General features: G+C 36.0%; 1 protein-coding gene across 4 annotated transcripts in view; it reads right to left on the bottom strand.

The window, feature by feature from the left end:
- Positions 1-17,129, bottom strand: part of LOC127621959 (kelch-like protein 29) — a 327,531-nt gene that overhangs the window by 84,136 nt on the left and 226,266 nt on the right. For all 4 annotated transcript variants that reach the window (XM_052095795.1, XM_052095797.1, XM_052095796.1 and 1 more), the window contains one exon: positions 3,619-3,815. In XM_052095795.1, the coding sequence (XP_051951755.1) occupies positions 3,619-3,815 (197 nt within the window). The remainder of the gene's footprint in view (positions 1-3,618; positions 3,816-17,129) is intronic.

The raw sequence follows: 17,129 nt of genomic DNA, 5'->3' as shown, positions 1-17,129 counted from the left end.
ATATATTCTGATTTACAACTATATATCCTGATTTAGAAATATATATTCTGATTTACAACTATATATTCTGATTTAGAAATATATATTCAGATTTACAACTATATATTCTGATTTACAACTATATATCCTGATTTAGAAATATATATTCTGATTTACAACTATATATTCTGATTTAGAAATATATATTCTGATTTACAACTATATATCCTGATTTAGAAATATATATTCTGATTTACAACTATATATTCTGATTAAGAAATATATATTCTGATTTACAACTATATATCCTGATTTAGAAATATATATTCTGATTTACAACTATATATTCTGATTTAGAAATATATATTCTGATTTACAACTATATATTCTGATTAAGAAATATATATTCTGATTTACAACTATATATCCTGATTTAGAAATATATATTCTGATTTACAACTATATATTCTGATTAAGAAATATATATTCTGATTTACAACTATATATCCTGATTTAGAAATATATATTCTGATTTACAACTATATATTCTGATTAAGAAATATATATTCTGATTTACAACTATATATTCTGATTTAGAAATATATATTCTGATTTACAACTATATATCCTGATTTAGAAATATATATTCTGATTTACAACTATATATCCTGATTTAGAAATATATATTCTGATTTACAACTATATATTCTGATTTAGAAATATATATTCTGATTTACAACTATATATCCTGATTTAGAAATATATATTCTGATTTACAACTATATATTCTGATTTAGAAATATATATTCTGATTTACAACTATATATTCTGATTTAGAAATATATATTCTGATTTACAACTATATATTCTGATTAAGAAATATATATTCTGATTTACAACTATATATCCTGATTTAGAAATATATATTCTGATTTACAACTATATATTCTGATTAAGAAATATATATTCTGATTTACAACTATATATTCTGATTTAGAAATATATATTCTGATTTACAACTATATATCCTGATTTAGAAATATATATTCTGATTTACAACTATATATCCTGATTTAGAAATATATATTCTGATTTACAACTATATATTCTGATTTAGAAATATATATTCTGATTTACAACTATATATTCTGATTAAGAAATATATATTCTGATTTACAACTATATATTCTGATTTAGAAATATATATTCTGATTTACAACTATATATCCTGATTTAGAAATATATATTCTGATTTACAACTATATATCCTGATTTAGAAATATATATTCTGATTTACAACTATATATCCTGATTTAGAAATATATATTCTGATTTACAACTATATATCCTGATTTAGAAATATATATTCTGATTTACAACTATATATCCTGATTTAGAAATATATATTCTGATTTACAACTATATATTCTGTTTTAGAAATATATATTCTGATTTACAACTATATATCCTGATTTAGAAATATATATTCTGATTTACAACTATATATCCTGATTTAGAAATATATATTCTGATTTACAACTATATATTCTGATTTAGAAATATATATTCTGATTTACAACTATATATTCTGATTTAGAAATTTATATTCTGATTTAGAACTATATATTCTGATTTAGAAATATATATTCTGATTTAGAACTATATATTCTGATTTAGAAATATATATTCTGATTTAGAAATATATATTCTGATTTACAACTATATATTCTGATTTAGAAATATATATTCAGATTTACAACTATATATTCTGATTTACAAATATATATTCAGATTTACAACTATATATTCTGATTTAGAAATGTATATTCTGATTTACAACTATATATTCTGATTTACAACTATATTTTCTGATTTAGAAATATATATTCTGATTTACAACTATATATATTTAGGATTCACAACTATATATTCTGATTTAGAAAAATATATTATGATATAGAAATATATATTCAGATTTACAACTATATATATTTAGGATTCACAACTATATATTCTGATTTACAACTATATATTCTGATATAGAAATATATATTCAAATTTACAACTATATATCCTGATTTAGAAATATATATTCTGATTTACAACTATATATTCTGATTTAGAAATATATATTCAGATTTACAACTATATATTCAGATTTACAACTATATATTCTGATTTAGAAATATATATTCAGATTCACAACTATATATTCTGATTTACAACTATATATTCTGATTTACAACTATATATTCTGATATAGAAATATATATTCAGATTTACAACTATATATTCAGATTTAGACAAATATATTATGATTTAGAAATATATATTCAGATTTACAACTATATATTCAGATTTACAACTATATATTCTGATTTAGAAATATATATTCAGATTTACAACTATATATTCTGATATAGAAATATATATTCAGATTTACAACTATATATTCTGATTAAGAAATATATATTCAGATTTAGACAAATATATTATGATTTAGAAATATATATTCTGATTTACAACTATATATTTATATTTAAAACTATATATTCAGGATTCACAACTATATTCATATTTACAACTATATATTCAGATTTACAACTTTATATTCAGGATTCACAACTATATTCATATTTACCACTATATATTCAGATTTACAACTATATATTCAGATTTGCAATTTTCAGGATTTATGACTATACATTCAGATTTACATCTATACATTCAGCATTCACAACTATATATTCTTATTTACAACTATATATTCAGAATTAAAACTACATATTCATATTTACAACTATATATTCAGAATTAAAGCTACATTTTCATATTTACAACTATATATTCAGAATTAAAGCTACATATTCATATTTACAAATATATATTCAGAATTAAAGCTACATATTCATATTTACAACTATATATTCAGAATTAAAGCTACATTTTCATATTTGCAACTATATATTCAGAATTACATTTACATTTATGCATTTGGCAGACGCTTTTATCCAAAGCGACTTACAGAGCCCTTATTACAGGGTCAATCCCCCTGGAGCCACCTGGAGTTAAGTGCCTTGCTCAAGGACACAATGCTGGTGGCTGTGGGGCTTGAACCAGCATCCTTCTGATTACCAGATTACCAGTTATGTGCTTAGACCACTACACCACCACCACTAAAGCTACATATTCATATTTACATCTATATATTCAGAATTAAAGCTACATATTCATATTTACAACTATATATTCAGAATTAAAGCTTCATATTCATATTTACTATATTCTGATTTATAACTATATATTCAGATTTATAAATATAAATTCAGATTTGTACCTTTAAAGTTAGATTCACAACTATACAGTATATATTCAGGATTTTCAACTAAATTTGGATTTACAACTATATATTCAGAATTTACAACTATACATTCAGATTTAAAGCTATATATTTGGATAAAAAAAATTCAGGATTAAAGAACATTCAGATTTACAACTATTTTTTTCATATTTACAACTATATATTACTATATATTCATAACGATATAATTGGATTTACAACAATATTTTCTGATTTACAACTATATATTCAGTATATCCATATGCCAGTGATGTGGAGTTGTGTAGCAAGTTGCATACCTAAGAAAGACACGCAGACTTTGCAGAAAGTGTTGAACTGAAACTTGTTGGCGGCCTCCAGTAGAGTTTTGGCATTAGCCGAGTGGATGACCAGCGAGCCAGTGTAGACAAACTCCAGCAGCAGCTCCAACACATCTGCACTGATGTTGGTCATCTTGAGTTCCAACTTCTCTCCACTCCCCGTCTCTCTAGACGACCTGGTGATGCACACATACACCAGCACCAAACACACACACACACACAGATACATTTAAGTTTATGACCTTAAGGAAAGGCATATACCACCCAAAAATGACAATACATTGTTTCTTACATCTACAATGAAACATTTTGAATGAAAGACTGGATTTTTGATGGACAACCATGACATGCTTTGTGACCAGAAAGGCACAGGTGGCACACAAATGTGTAGAAAAGAACTACATTAATAAGATCTGTACACCACCCAGAGCACATTCATACCACACGCACTGACAAAGTCTTTATCTGCACATGTTCTTCTGTGCGACTTACAGTATAGCCCAGGGTTACCTGGCACTGATGTCATTCAGATCCAATTGCAATGATCACTTCAAATGTAATAAATCCCATGAGGCTGGGGAATGTGAATAATGGGCAGCATCAGGAGTTTTATGCTCGAAGTGAAACAATAATCCTTGAATGTCAAGTGCAGGCGGAGTGAAATTAATAGCCATGCAGCCGTTGATTGTGTTTTAGTGTCAGCTCAAGATAGCTCACTGATGTGTACAGTCACCAGATAACTGCAATGGGACCAGACGGAAAGCCGATAAATACAGACAGGCCATTAGGTGAAAATGAGATGATTCTAGATATTTTGCTCAGCCCAATAACAATGGGAATCCAAAGGATATACAATACTGTTATAAGCCACCCACAGGTTTTAAACTAAACGGTCATTTCAGGCAAATACATTCAAGATAATTTATTTATTGAACTGGTGGTCATTTCATCTAACGCTACAGATGAGACGTTTCCATTTCACTGAACATACCCCTATTATTGGCCAACTTCAGTCTAAGCTATTTTTAATCATTGAACTACGAACTCATGCTTCAGATGTTCGCTTTCGGAGCATCTCATTTTGGTTGTGCTGCATTTCCCTAGTCATTATCACAGTTTTTTCAGAACACTTTCAACTTAAATGTAGTTTGAAACATTGAAAAACGGGTCCCGAGATCAGTGCATTCTGCAGGAGCTGGAGCGCTGACTGCCCCCTACTGCTACATCTAGGTGGTACATCATGCTTGAATTGGTCCAAACATTCCTTATTTTAAAATGTACGTATGGATCGGAGGCACGATTAACTGCAGTCAAATCGACAGCCCTACTTATAAATACAATGTTGAGTGAGCAGTCTAAGTTACATGCAACTCTAAAACCATTTCTAATGTGTTCCTGTGATTCTCAGTGTGTGAAATGTGTCTGTAAAATGATGCAATTCTTAACAACATCAAGTGTCTTTATGATTCAACATTCAAAACGGCAGTCAGGGATATAGGTGCATTGGAAGGCAATAGATTTCATCACACTTTCAGCTTCTTGCATGATTCCAGAACAGAAAATATTTCCCAATAAATTAGCTTCATAGTCCAAAAAAGGATGCAGTGCGTATTAACACTTATCATCCAAGGTGACTATAAAAAATACTGATGATGTATGTTATTAGATATTGAAAAAAAAGTTGAGATTATACAGTATAATTTTTTTGAAAAGTTTTTTTCAGTAGACTGTTTACCAAGTCCACATACTGTATATATAAATCCTCAAACATAGAAACAATAGTTCAACAGATATAAAGCCCCGTTGACACCTGGTATTATGATGCGTCTCTGCTGATCCAATCACATGTGGTCAGGTGAGACAAATCACTGTTTACACCTGGCCACAATGCATCTCCTGTGACCACTTATCTTTGGATTTGAAGGGGAGGGTCCCCGTTTCATGAAGGCATACATCAGTCACTAATGTCAGTGTGTTACTGCATGATAATAACGTGCAGCATAGTCAGAAAAGACAAAGAATGAGGTTGAAATTTAATATAAGCACAAACGCAACACATCAAGCAGAATTATCTGTTATTTTAGTTGATTACCTGTCTTACAGGATCTTCATGTGTATATCAGACACATTAAAGAAGATCCGTTAAGCTCTCTTGATTGCGTATGTAAATTTGCTAAATTTTCCGAACAGACGGTTCATTTATTTTAAAACCGCTTGTAATCGGCAAAGTTTAAACTCTTGTTTTAGCACAGCAGTTGATTGACAGATTGCCATAACTGCTGTCAGTACACATACAGGACGGATTAGCGTTTACACCTCAAATGCGATGAGGCCACATGCGTTTTTGACTATTATCCGTTCGCAAAACATTTTAGACCACGTATAGACCATGTATTTAGGGCTGACCACACATGATCAGATCACCTGAAATGCATCTTAAAACCAGGTGGAAACAGGGTCAATATCCCAAACTCGACTTCTGTAATCCAGTCGAGACACTCCAACTATGCCTTTGGGCAGTAATAAACAAAATAAATTTTTACTATTTTGCAACGATTAAAAATCTAAATTGTAGAGGCCAAACCCTTAAACCTTGCATAGGGATAGTTGACCTTAGTTCATCATTAGGCAGAATATCCTAACATCAGTTTTCCATATAAGAAAATTGGATCATGATTTAAACTGCCAAGCTCAATAAAGGACAAAAAAGCAACATTAAAGTATAATTGAAGCAGTCCATTCGACTTGTGCCATATGCTGTATACAAGTGTTCTGAAGCCATGCAATCATAGGTGTCATTTATGGGAGGGATAGGTGGGACATATCCTGAACACTTTTTGTCTTTGCCAATTTTGTCCCCACCACCTTTTGAAATAGCTTTCGTCAGGCAAGTATCTAACGCAGAAGAAACTTCTCCAGTTGTTGAGCAGGAGTTTCCATTTTATTGATGTGCATTATATTAAGTGGCAATCCAGTTTTGGTGTGTTATTTTGTTTGTGTTGTTTTTTCTCCCCAATTTTGCAAGCCAAATTCCCAATGTGTGCAACGTGGCTCGTTGAGCACATTACCATGGAGACATAGTGCGTGTGGAGGCTCACGCTATTCTCCGCAGCATCCACACACAGCTCACCACACATCTCACCAAGAGCAAGAACCACATTATAGTGACCACGAGGAGGTTAAGCCAACGTGACTCTACCCACCCTAGCAACCGGACCAACTGGTTGCTTACAAAGCCTGACTGGAGTCACTCAGCACGCTCAAGATTCGAACTTGTGACTCTTGGTGTGGTAGTCAGCGTCTTTACAAGCTGAGCTACCCAGGCCCCCACGGTTAATGTTATTTTGAGTGCTCGTTGCAGCTGTTATCAGTGGCGTTGAGTGACATCGGGCAGTGATGTTCTCTCGTGCATCCAGACACGTGCTCTATTCATGCCGCAGCTCGTGCTTCTTTCTAGTTAAATCGCAATGCAAAAAACAAACAGATGTACCATCAGGCAATCAACAAGTGAAATCACTCTGCATACTGCAGACGGGCTTCATGTGTCAGACTTCTCACAATATTCACCAGGTGGCACATGGAACACTTTAGTAAGAGCTAAAGATATTTTTTTTTTAAAGGAATCTTTAGGCACAATACTGAAAATTTGATGCTACTGATTCCAAACATAATTGGTGTCATGACAAATTACAAAATGGAAAGTTTGAAAAATGTGACAACAAATTAGATTTGAGTGCTGTCAGCAAATGAATTATCATCATTTGGTTTGTTCCTTACATAAAGCTATCGTACGGCTTCATAAAACTTGGAATATAGCTAACAAGTCATACGGACTACCTTTATGACACTTTTATGGTGTTTTGTTCCCCACTTTATTTTAGGTGTTTTTAACTACTATGTACTTAAGCATTTGATACAAAGTACTTAAGTATATACTTGTTTTTGCCTTGTAATTACATTTAAAGTACCTGCATTTAATTACATTTGTAGTTACACTATTAACATTACCTTTAACCTTAACCCTAACCCAACCCTCGCCCTAAAAGCTAACTCTAACCATTAACCCCAACACTAACCCTAATCCTAAACCTACCCGTACCTCAACCTCAGTAGCAGCAAATGTGAATCTTGTGAGAATTTTGCAGAACAACATGTAGTTACACAATAATAACATTGTCTTGCATGTAGTTTGTTTTGTTTTTTGATGTTTTTTGGAGCAGTAGGCACCATCCACTTTGATTGTATAAAAAAACAAAAATATGAACATTATAATAATATGGGCTTAGAACAAAATTATGGTGGGCTAAATGATGAGAGAATCTTACATTTTTAGGTAAACTATTCTTAAAAATGTTGGAGGGTTCCCACACTTTCTGACAAATACATTTCCAAGATTTTTCAATGCATTTTTTCTAGTAGCTTGTGGGATGTCAAAGTCAAAGCATGATTTTTAAATGGTACTGACTTTTTTTTTAATTATTTAATAGAGATTGCACAAAAAAACATTGTCAAGCTGATTAAATAATTTAGAGCTGAGCATAACTAGAAATTTGTATATTCGAAACAGATATTGCAATGACATTTTAAGATTTTAAGATTAAATTGCATGAATTTTCCAGGCCTGGAAATCACGATTTTCAAAATTAATTATATTTCCACGTTTTCCATGACCATGACCGTGTCAGCATATGTATCTAATAAATCTGAGTGTAATTTGTAACAATACTTGGGTTACTTTTGGCAAACAATTACTTTCAGCAGATAACCCATTGAAGCCCCTTGTTAAGATGACCAACAACGGCAGTTTCACAAAACACTGACACAAAGATAACCCACATACAGACTGACACTCAGGGTGAACACATTGTTACAGTGAAGAAGAAAAAGAGAAGAGAGGGAAGGGGACGTTAGTTCTGCCACAGGAAGCCAGCAGCCATTGTTCCGGCCGTGAGGTGGTGTTCCATGACTGGATCTTTGAGAATGACCCCCCACCAAACCTAAACAGAGACCCCCCGCTGTCATTTGCACCATGCCCCTGTGCATGAACATAGGAGTGCGTAGGGTATTATTAGTCTCCACTGAGTGTGTACTTGAAGGGGATAGAAGGACACCTTAAGAGGACAATGTGCAATTATGTCCCTGGAACTACAGCTGAAAAAATTAAGACTGTTACTCCCTCCTGGAAAGCAAAGAAAAGCCAGAGATTGTTATTTTTGTCCTCTCTAATTGCCGTTGCGATAGGTTTTAAGATAATAGAATGGGATGTAATCCTGGGTTAAGTTATGGAAGTGATATAGAGGAGGAGAGAAGGAAAAATAAAGGAAATAAAGTGACAAAGGAGTAAAACAAAAAGCATGTTCATCAACCAGGTAAATAAGAGCAATCTGAATCGGCTGGAGTAGCTATTTGCTTTGTCTGCGGACTTTTATTATGGAAATCACTCTGGCTTTGAAGATAGGCCATATTTATGGAGCTGCTGATAGCAAGTGTTTTTTTTTTTTTTATTTTTTTTTTTTTTTAGCAAGAGCAAAGCAAGTCAGAGAAAAAGAGGGAGCATGTCCATGAGAGAGAGTGTTTACAAAAATGAACATCTATTAATCTTCTCACTTTAAATGGCTTTTTTTCAGAATTAGCAGCCAACAAGATGTGGATGGTGGGCAGAGGGCACATTCTTGTATGTGTGTGCAAACGGAAATTATAAATTAGCCGGGGCCGTCCAAGAAAAAAAAACAACAACTGCTGGCTATGGTTGATTTCAACACATCCAACACACACACACACACACACACACACACACACACACACACACACACACACACACACACACACACACACACACACACACACACACACATGTTGTGTTTCCATGTTTTATGGGGACTTTCCATAGACATAATGGTTTTTATACTGTACAAACTTTATATTATATCCCCTAAACCTAACCCTACCCCTAAACCTAACCCTCACAGAAAACTTTCTGCATTTTTACCTTTTCAAAAAACATAATTTAGTATGATTTATAAGCTGTTTTCCGCATGGGGACCGACAAAATGTCCTCACAAGGTCAAAAATTTTGGGTTTTACTATCCTTATGGGGACATTTGGTCCCCACAAAGTGATAAATACACGCTCACACATACACACACACACACACACACACACACACACACACACACACCAAAAATTAAATGGAACTGATTTTCTCTGTTCGTAGCCAAGAAAGCATGATTAAACATGTAAATATAAACATAAGTATCGTTGTTCATGTTTAAGCCAATGCTTCCAGAGAGAAATTGCAAATAACAGAATAAAGCCTCATGAATATCTGAATATCATTTATAAAACTATATTTGCGATGATTTCACGGGTGATATTAAATTAACAGTGTGAATATTGTGATGGTTTTCATGTGCTATAAAATACGTTTTTGTCATTAGACTAGATGTGCGATCATTTCTTGTATTACAAATTGGGAGTATGAGAGAGATAAGACAGAGATAATAGTTTCTTTGAATTAACTTCAGTTAAGTTTCTTGATTCAAAACTCTGATTCATCAATTTGTGTTGCGATGCTTATGAAAGTCTCTGCGTGGTATTTGACATGTACCAAAATGTTTTAGTAAAAAACATTCAGGTAAACATTGCTATTTTTATCACTATAGTGGTGTATTTAATAATTTAGATATTACAATTATTAAATATCATTCTCTGCGATGGACTGGCGACCTGTCCAGGGTGTCCCCCGCCTTTCGCCCAATGTTAGCTGGGATAGGCTCCAGCCCCCCGCGACCCTGTACACAGGATAAGCGGTTGACGATGGATGGATGGATGGAAATATCATTCTTCTGTATGTTTATTAAATGAAAAACGGTGTGGAAACTATTATTTTGACTGACTTTAATTGACAATAATAACTGTTTGGTTGAAATTATGGTTCCTCCTAATAAAAATAAAAAAGCCTTTTTAGTCTCTTCAGAGAAAATTTTGAGATATCTACCGATACATACGGATGAGCCAAATCATTATGACCACTCACAGGTTAAGCAAATAATCTTCTAACAAGGCCACAACAAGGTCTGGGTAGATGGTAAGCAAACACTCAGTTCTCGTAGTCAACGTGTTGAATGTAGGAGAAATGAGCAGGAGTAAAGACCTGAGTGACTTTGACAAGGACAAAATTGTTATGGCCAGACGACTGGATCAGAGAATCTCTGAAATGTCAAGTCTTGTGGGGTTCTCCTGGTCAGCAGTGTTGAGACAGTGGTCCTAGGAGGGACAAACCAGGCAGCAGGGTGTTGGGCACCCAAGGCTCATAGATGTGCGAGAGCAACGAAGGCTATTCCATCTGGTCTGAAATGACAGAAGGCCTACTGTTGCACAAGACAGATAATTTTAATGATGGTTACAGGAGGAATGTGTCACAACCCACAGTGCATCGCACCCTGCTGTGTATGGGGCAGCATAGCCGTTGAAATTGCCTACAATGGGCATGCGTGTGTCGGAACTTGACCTTGGAGCATTGGAAGATGGTTGCCTGGTCCGATGAGTCCGGTTTTCCTTTATATCACGTGGACGGCCGTGTACGTGTGCGCTGTTTACCTGGGGAAGCGATGGCACCAGTATGCACTGTGTGAAGATGACAAGCCGGTGGAGGGAGTGTGATGCTCTGGTCAATGTTCTGCTGGGAAACCCTGGGATTGGCCATTCATGTGGATGTCAATTTGACACGTGCCACCTACTTAAACATTGTTGCAGACCAAGTACACCCCTTAATGGCAATGATATTCCCTGATGCCAGTAGCCTCTTTCAGCAGGATAATGCACACTGCCACACTGGACACAATGTGTGGGAATGGTTTGAGGAATATGATGAAGAGTTCAAAGTGTTGCCCTGGCCTCCAAATTCCCCAGATCTCAATCCGATTGAACACCTGTGGGATGTGCCGGACCAATAAGTCCAATCCACTGGGGGTCTGTCTCGCAAATTACAGGACTACTAATATCTTGGAGCCAAACACCACAGGACACCTTCGGGGGTCTTGTAGAGTCCATGCCTCGACGGTTCAGTGCTGTTTTGGATGACCAACAGCATATTAGGCAGGTGGTCATAATGTTTTGGCTCATCATTGTATATCGAGATATACAGTTGAAGTCAGAAGTTTACATACACCTTAGCCAAATACATTTAAACTCAGTTTTTAAAAATTCCTGACATTTAATCGTAGAAAACATTCCCTGTCTTAGGTCAGTTAGGATCACTATTTTAAGAATGTGAAATGTCAGAACAATAATTGAGAGAATTATTTATTTCAGCATATATTTCTTTCATCACATTCCCAGTGGGTCAGAAGTTTACATACACTTTGTTAGTATTTGGTAGCATTGCCTTTTAATGGTTTAACTTGTGTCAAATGTTTTTGGTAGCCTTCCACATGCTCCTCAAAATAAGTTGCTGGAATTTTGGCCCATTCCTCTAGACAGAACTGGTGTAACCGAGTCAGGTTTTTAGGCCTCTTTGCTCGCACACACTGTTTCAGTTCTGCCCACAAATTTTCTATCGGATTGAGGTCAGGGCTTTGTGATAACCACTCCAATACCTTGACTTTGTTGTACTTTGTTGTAACTTTGGAGGTATGCTTGGGGCCATTGTCCATTTGGAAGCCCAATTTGCAACCAAGCTTTAACTTCCTGGCTGATATCTTGAGATGTTGCTTCAATATATCCACATAATATTCTTTCTTCATGATGCAATCTATTTAGGGAAGTGCACCTGTTCCTCCTTCAGCAAAGCACCACCACAAAATGATGCAGTCGCCCCCATGCTTTATGGTTGGGATGGTGTTCTTCGGCTTGCAAGCCTCACCCATTTTCCAACAAAAATAGCAATGGTCATTATAGCCTAACAGTAACATTTTTGTTTCATTAGACCAGAGGACCATCCATCCATCTTCAACCGCTTATCCGAAGTCGGGTCGCGGGGGCAGCTGCTCCAGCAGGGGGCCCCAAACTTCCCTATCCCGAGCCACATTAACCAGCTCTGACTGGGGGACCCCGAGGCGTTCCCAGGCCAGTGTGGAGATGTAATCTCTCTACCTAGTCCTGGGTCTTCCCCGAGGCTTCCTCCCAGCTGGACGTGCCTGAAACACCTCCCTAGGGAGGCGGCCAGGGGGCATCCTTACCAGATGCCCAAACCACCTCAAGTGACTCCTTTCGACGCAAAGGAGCAGCGGCTCTACTCCGAGCTCCTCACGGATGACTGAGCTCCTCACCCTATCTCTAAGGGAGAAGCCCACCACCCTTCTGAGGAAGCCCATTTCGGCCGCTTGTCCTCGCGACCTAGTTCTTTCAGTCATGACCCAACCTTCATGACCATAGGTGAGGGTAGGAACAAAAATTGACCGGTAGACCGAGAGCTTTGCCTTTCGGCTCAGCTCTCTTTTCGTGACAACGGTGCGATAGAGCGAATGCAATACCGCCCCCGCTGCCCCGATTCTCCGGCCAACCTCCCGCTCCATTGTCCCCTCACTCGTGAACAAGACCCCGAGGTACTTGAACTCCTTCACTTGGGGCAAAACCTCATTCCCTACCTGGAGTACGCACTCCATCGGTTTCCTGCTGAGGACATTTCTCCAAAAAGTAAGATCTTTGTCCCCATGTACACGTGCAAACTGTAGTCTGGATTTTTATGGAGGTTTTGGAGCAGTGGCTTCTTCCTTGCCGAGCAGCCTTTCAGGTTATGTAAATATAGGACTCGTTTTACTGTGGATATAGATACTTGTCTACCCATTTCCTCCAGCATCTTCACAAGGTCCTTTGCTGTTGTTCTTGGGTTGATTTGCACTTTTTGCACCAAACTACATTCCTCTCTAGGAGACAGATGTGTCCCCTTCCTGAGCGGTATGGTGGCTGCGTGGTCCCATGGTGTTTATACTTAAGTACTATTGTTTGTACAGATGAACGTGGTACCTTCAGGCATTTGGAAATTGCTCCCAAGGCTCGTGGAGGTCCACAATTGTTTTTTCTGAGGTCTTGGCTTATTTTCTTTTGATTTTCCCATGATGTCAAGCAAAGAGGCACTGAGTTTAATGGTAAGCCTTAAAATACACCCACAGGTACACCTCCAATTCAGTAGACCTCCTGTTAGAATCTAATTGGCTAATTGTCTAAAGGCTTGACGACATAATCTGGAATTTTCCAAGCTGCTTAAAGGCACAGTTAACTTAGTTCATGCAAACTTCTGACCCACTGAAATTGTGATAGTCAATTAAAAGTGAAACAATCTGTCTGTTAACAATTGTTGGAAAAATTACTCTCTGTTATGCACAAAGTAGATGTCCTAAACGAATTACCAAAATAATAGTTTGCTAATATTAAATCTATGGAGTGGTTACAAAATTAGTTTTAACGACTTAATCCTGAGTGAATGTAAACCTCTGAATTCAAATGTATATATAATAACATCAAAAGGCCAGGCTCATAATTGGGTGTGCCAGGCCTCATATTTTTGTCTCTTTGGGTATTAATATGTACCCAAAACAAGATTACCACCCCAGTGACGGCTTTGTACCTTAAACAATTCCCTTTTTCTCCGAGAGGTCTAGTAATGGTTCAAAACCAACAAAAAGTCTATAAAAAAAATCTACAGATATGACCGAAAATTATTTGCATACAAAAAATGTTTTGGTAGAGGTTTGGAGAGAAAATCATGAAGCCAAACCATTATACAATGAAATATGAATGAAGGAGCACACTGTGGAACTTCATTACTGTATATAAGCTTCAACCCTCCCTGCAAAAACACTCTGAAAGTGACTTTTCTCTCAGTGGAGGAGGTAATTGCGCCTACATAGAAGTCGACTGTCACATCCAATGGGATTAATGATCTCCCACTGTTCTTCGAACAAAACCACGCTAGTTTTTGCACATGTAACGTCACATAGTGTGAAACAAACGCACCGCTCTAAAATAAATAAATGCGCAGTGTCAAAGCTACACTGAGCTAGCCCTTTTTCGGATCATGCACACACACTGATGGCTTGCTGCAGATACACTACCCATACATTAAAGTGGCACCAAGAATACTTATTGAAAATCCAGAGGGGAAAATGGAATTACTGAGGGCAATCAGTCTCTGAGCTACATGCGACAGATGCTAAAGGGAAGGGTAATAGCTTTTTTCTTTGGCCGAGGGAAAACGTGTGCACACATTTAGGGGTTGCATTATATCCTTTAGGTGGCATGTTCTTTCTCGTGCCTTCAGACATGCTTATTGAGAAAGTAGAGTCTGTAAAAATAGATCTCTGCAAGTTGCAAATTTTCTGCTAGGAACAAGAAGGAACAATGTTCCAACCTATAAATAAGGGCATTCCAACTGAGAAAGAGATGACATTGTATCATATGATATGATAGCTTACGTCGTTGAAAAGGGCCATTTTGTCAAATAGTACAATCTGAAGGATTTACAAATTAATCCTCACTACAAAACTTCACAAATTTAACATAAATGAATGGACAGCGTTAGCTACGATACTGCATATAAACAGATGTAGCTGATAAAAAATATGAAACGTGCAGTCAGACACATACAAACATACACACGCTTGTTCAAGGTGGGGACTTATTGACTGTTTTTTAAACCGAGCTAATGTTATATTCTAACGAATCCCTAACCTGTATCTTTGACCCTCACATTTGGATTTTCATGAAGACATTATTTCGTATTTTTACTAATCCGATTTCCTTGATTCCCGGCTAAACTTATTAATGATTTTCATCATAAATGACACAAGGCTGTTTGGTATAAGCAGTTTTTGAAGTAGAGTTCAGAATGACTGAACTTCAAAAAGTGGGTCAGTACCTGCCCTCACAAAAAAGTACTGTGGTAGTAGTGTGGTTGATTGTATCAGATTGTAATATCAAGGCACATTGATATACATCGTACTGAAAAATAAGAGGCCTTTGGGACATTAGCAGAAATAATTTACATTTTTACGTTAACATTTTCACTTTTTACAAGAGAACTAAGTTTAAACCATACAATATCTTTTCAGAGTTGTGGCACAGCAACTTTACAAAAGGGTTGTGGCAGCTTAATGGTTAAAAAATGGGATGCCAAATCAGCGGCCCCATTTACACCTTGCATTAACATGCTTTTCATACCCAGATTGTATTTGGATATTCTTTAGCTGGATTGCGTTTACACCTTGTAGTCAAAAGCGCCTCTACTGTGATTGGATAGAGATACAATCAAAGTTTCCTCGCGCAAAATGGAAAACGCTACTTGTATATTACACCAGTGGCTGTCGGAGCTGAAAGCAATTTTTTTAAAAACATTGATTTATAATTGAAACGCTTTCCATCACTTTGAAAGTCAGGGGTTTTCCTTCATTGAAACTATTTTGGCGGCCGCCAAGGCAAAATTTCGGGTTGTTGAAGCAAATTTAACGATTTAATGAAGTGCTGAATGAATATGCTTCTCATCTGAAACGTGCAAGTGAAGCCATGTTTTAGTGTTGCGCCAGCCACATATTAATTAAAAAGAGGAAAGAGACGCAAGCGTGTGGGGATTTGAGGAAAGAGACGATATATTACAAGTGTATTCCAATGGTTTAATTCATGGGATTTGGTTTATTTTTCACATGATGAGATTGTAAGATGCCAGTGTTTTGTTCTTCACACTGCAATCACAGAACAATCAGAAAAAGGCAAGAAACCGCAACACAGCACTTAAACAACAGATGACTGTAGCGTAACCTCATCAAATAAATAATTACGTAGTTATATCTGAATAACGAAAATGCATTTGCATTTACACCTTTGAATTTCAATCCCTCCCTGACCACTTCCGAATGTGGTTTCAGTGATCCGATCTCGATCCGATCACAATGCGTCTTGGGTGCGTTTACACCCGTCATTTAAAGTGCTATCCGATAGCGATCCGATCATTGAAAACGCGTGTTAATGCAAAGTGTACATGGGGCCAAAGTCTGCAGGTCCATGCCCAGGAAATGTTGACCCAGATCCTGGAGACAAATCTGCTCCATTTTCCCCTTGAGAGAGGCACTTAAACCAATGCTGCTTTAGGGAAAGTGTTCAGGCAATTATTGTGATACAAGTCGCTTTCGGTGAGAAGTATTTTTGAATTGGCAAGAAGCTACGAAACTGATTGATTTTTTTAAAATCTTTCAATAAAAAGAAAAAGACTTTCATTTTCGGCTGATGTTGCCTTTCCATCTTACTTTTCAACACCACCCCTTAACCATCTGGTTCTAGTTTGAACCACCCACTTTTCACTATCAAATCAATGTGTGATAGATAAAACAAGTCCCACCCTACTTTTGATAATAAAACAGTTCTGACACTACACTTTGATTGGATGAACCATGGATAAAGCAGTTGTAAAATTACTATAGAATATAAATATATAATATAAAACAAATGTATGTGCCATATGTTTCTTAACAGCTGCAAACTCCTGCATTTATAAGGAA

The sequence above is a fragment of the Xyrauchen texanus genome, chromosome 28 (assembly GCF_025860055.1).
Source record: "Xyrauchen texanus isolate HMW12.3.18 chromosome 28, RBS_HiC_50CHRs, whole genome shotgun sequence".
Taxonomy (NCBI): domain Eukaryota; kingdom Metazoa; phylum Chordata; class Actinopteri; order Cypriniformes; family Catostomidae; genus Xyrauchen; species Xyrauchen texanus.
The sequence above is the reverse complement of the archived record's forward strand: the minus strand, read 5'-3'. Positions and strand labels throughout refer to the sequence as shown.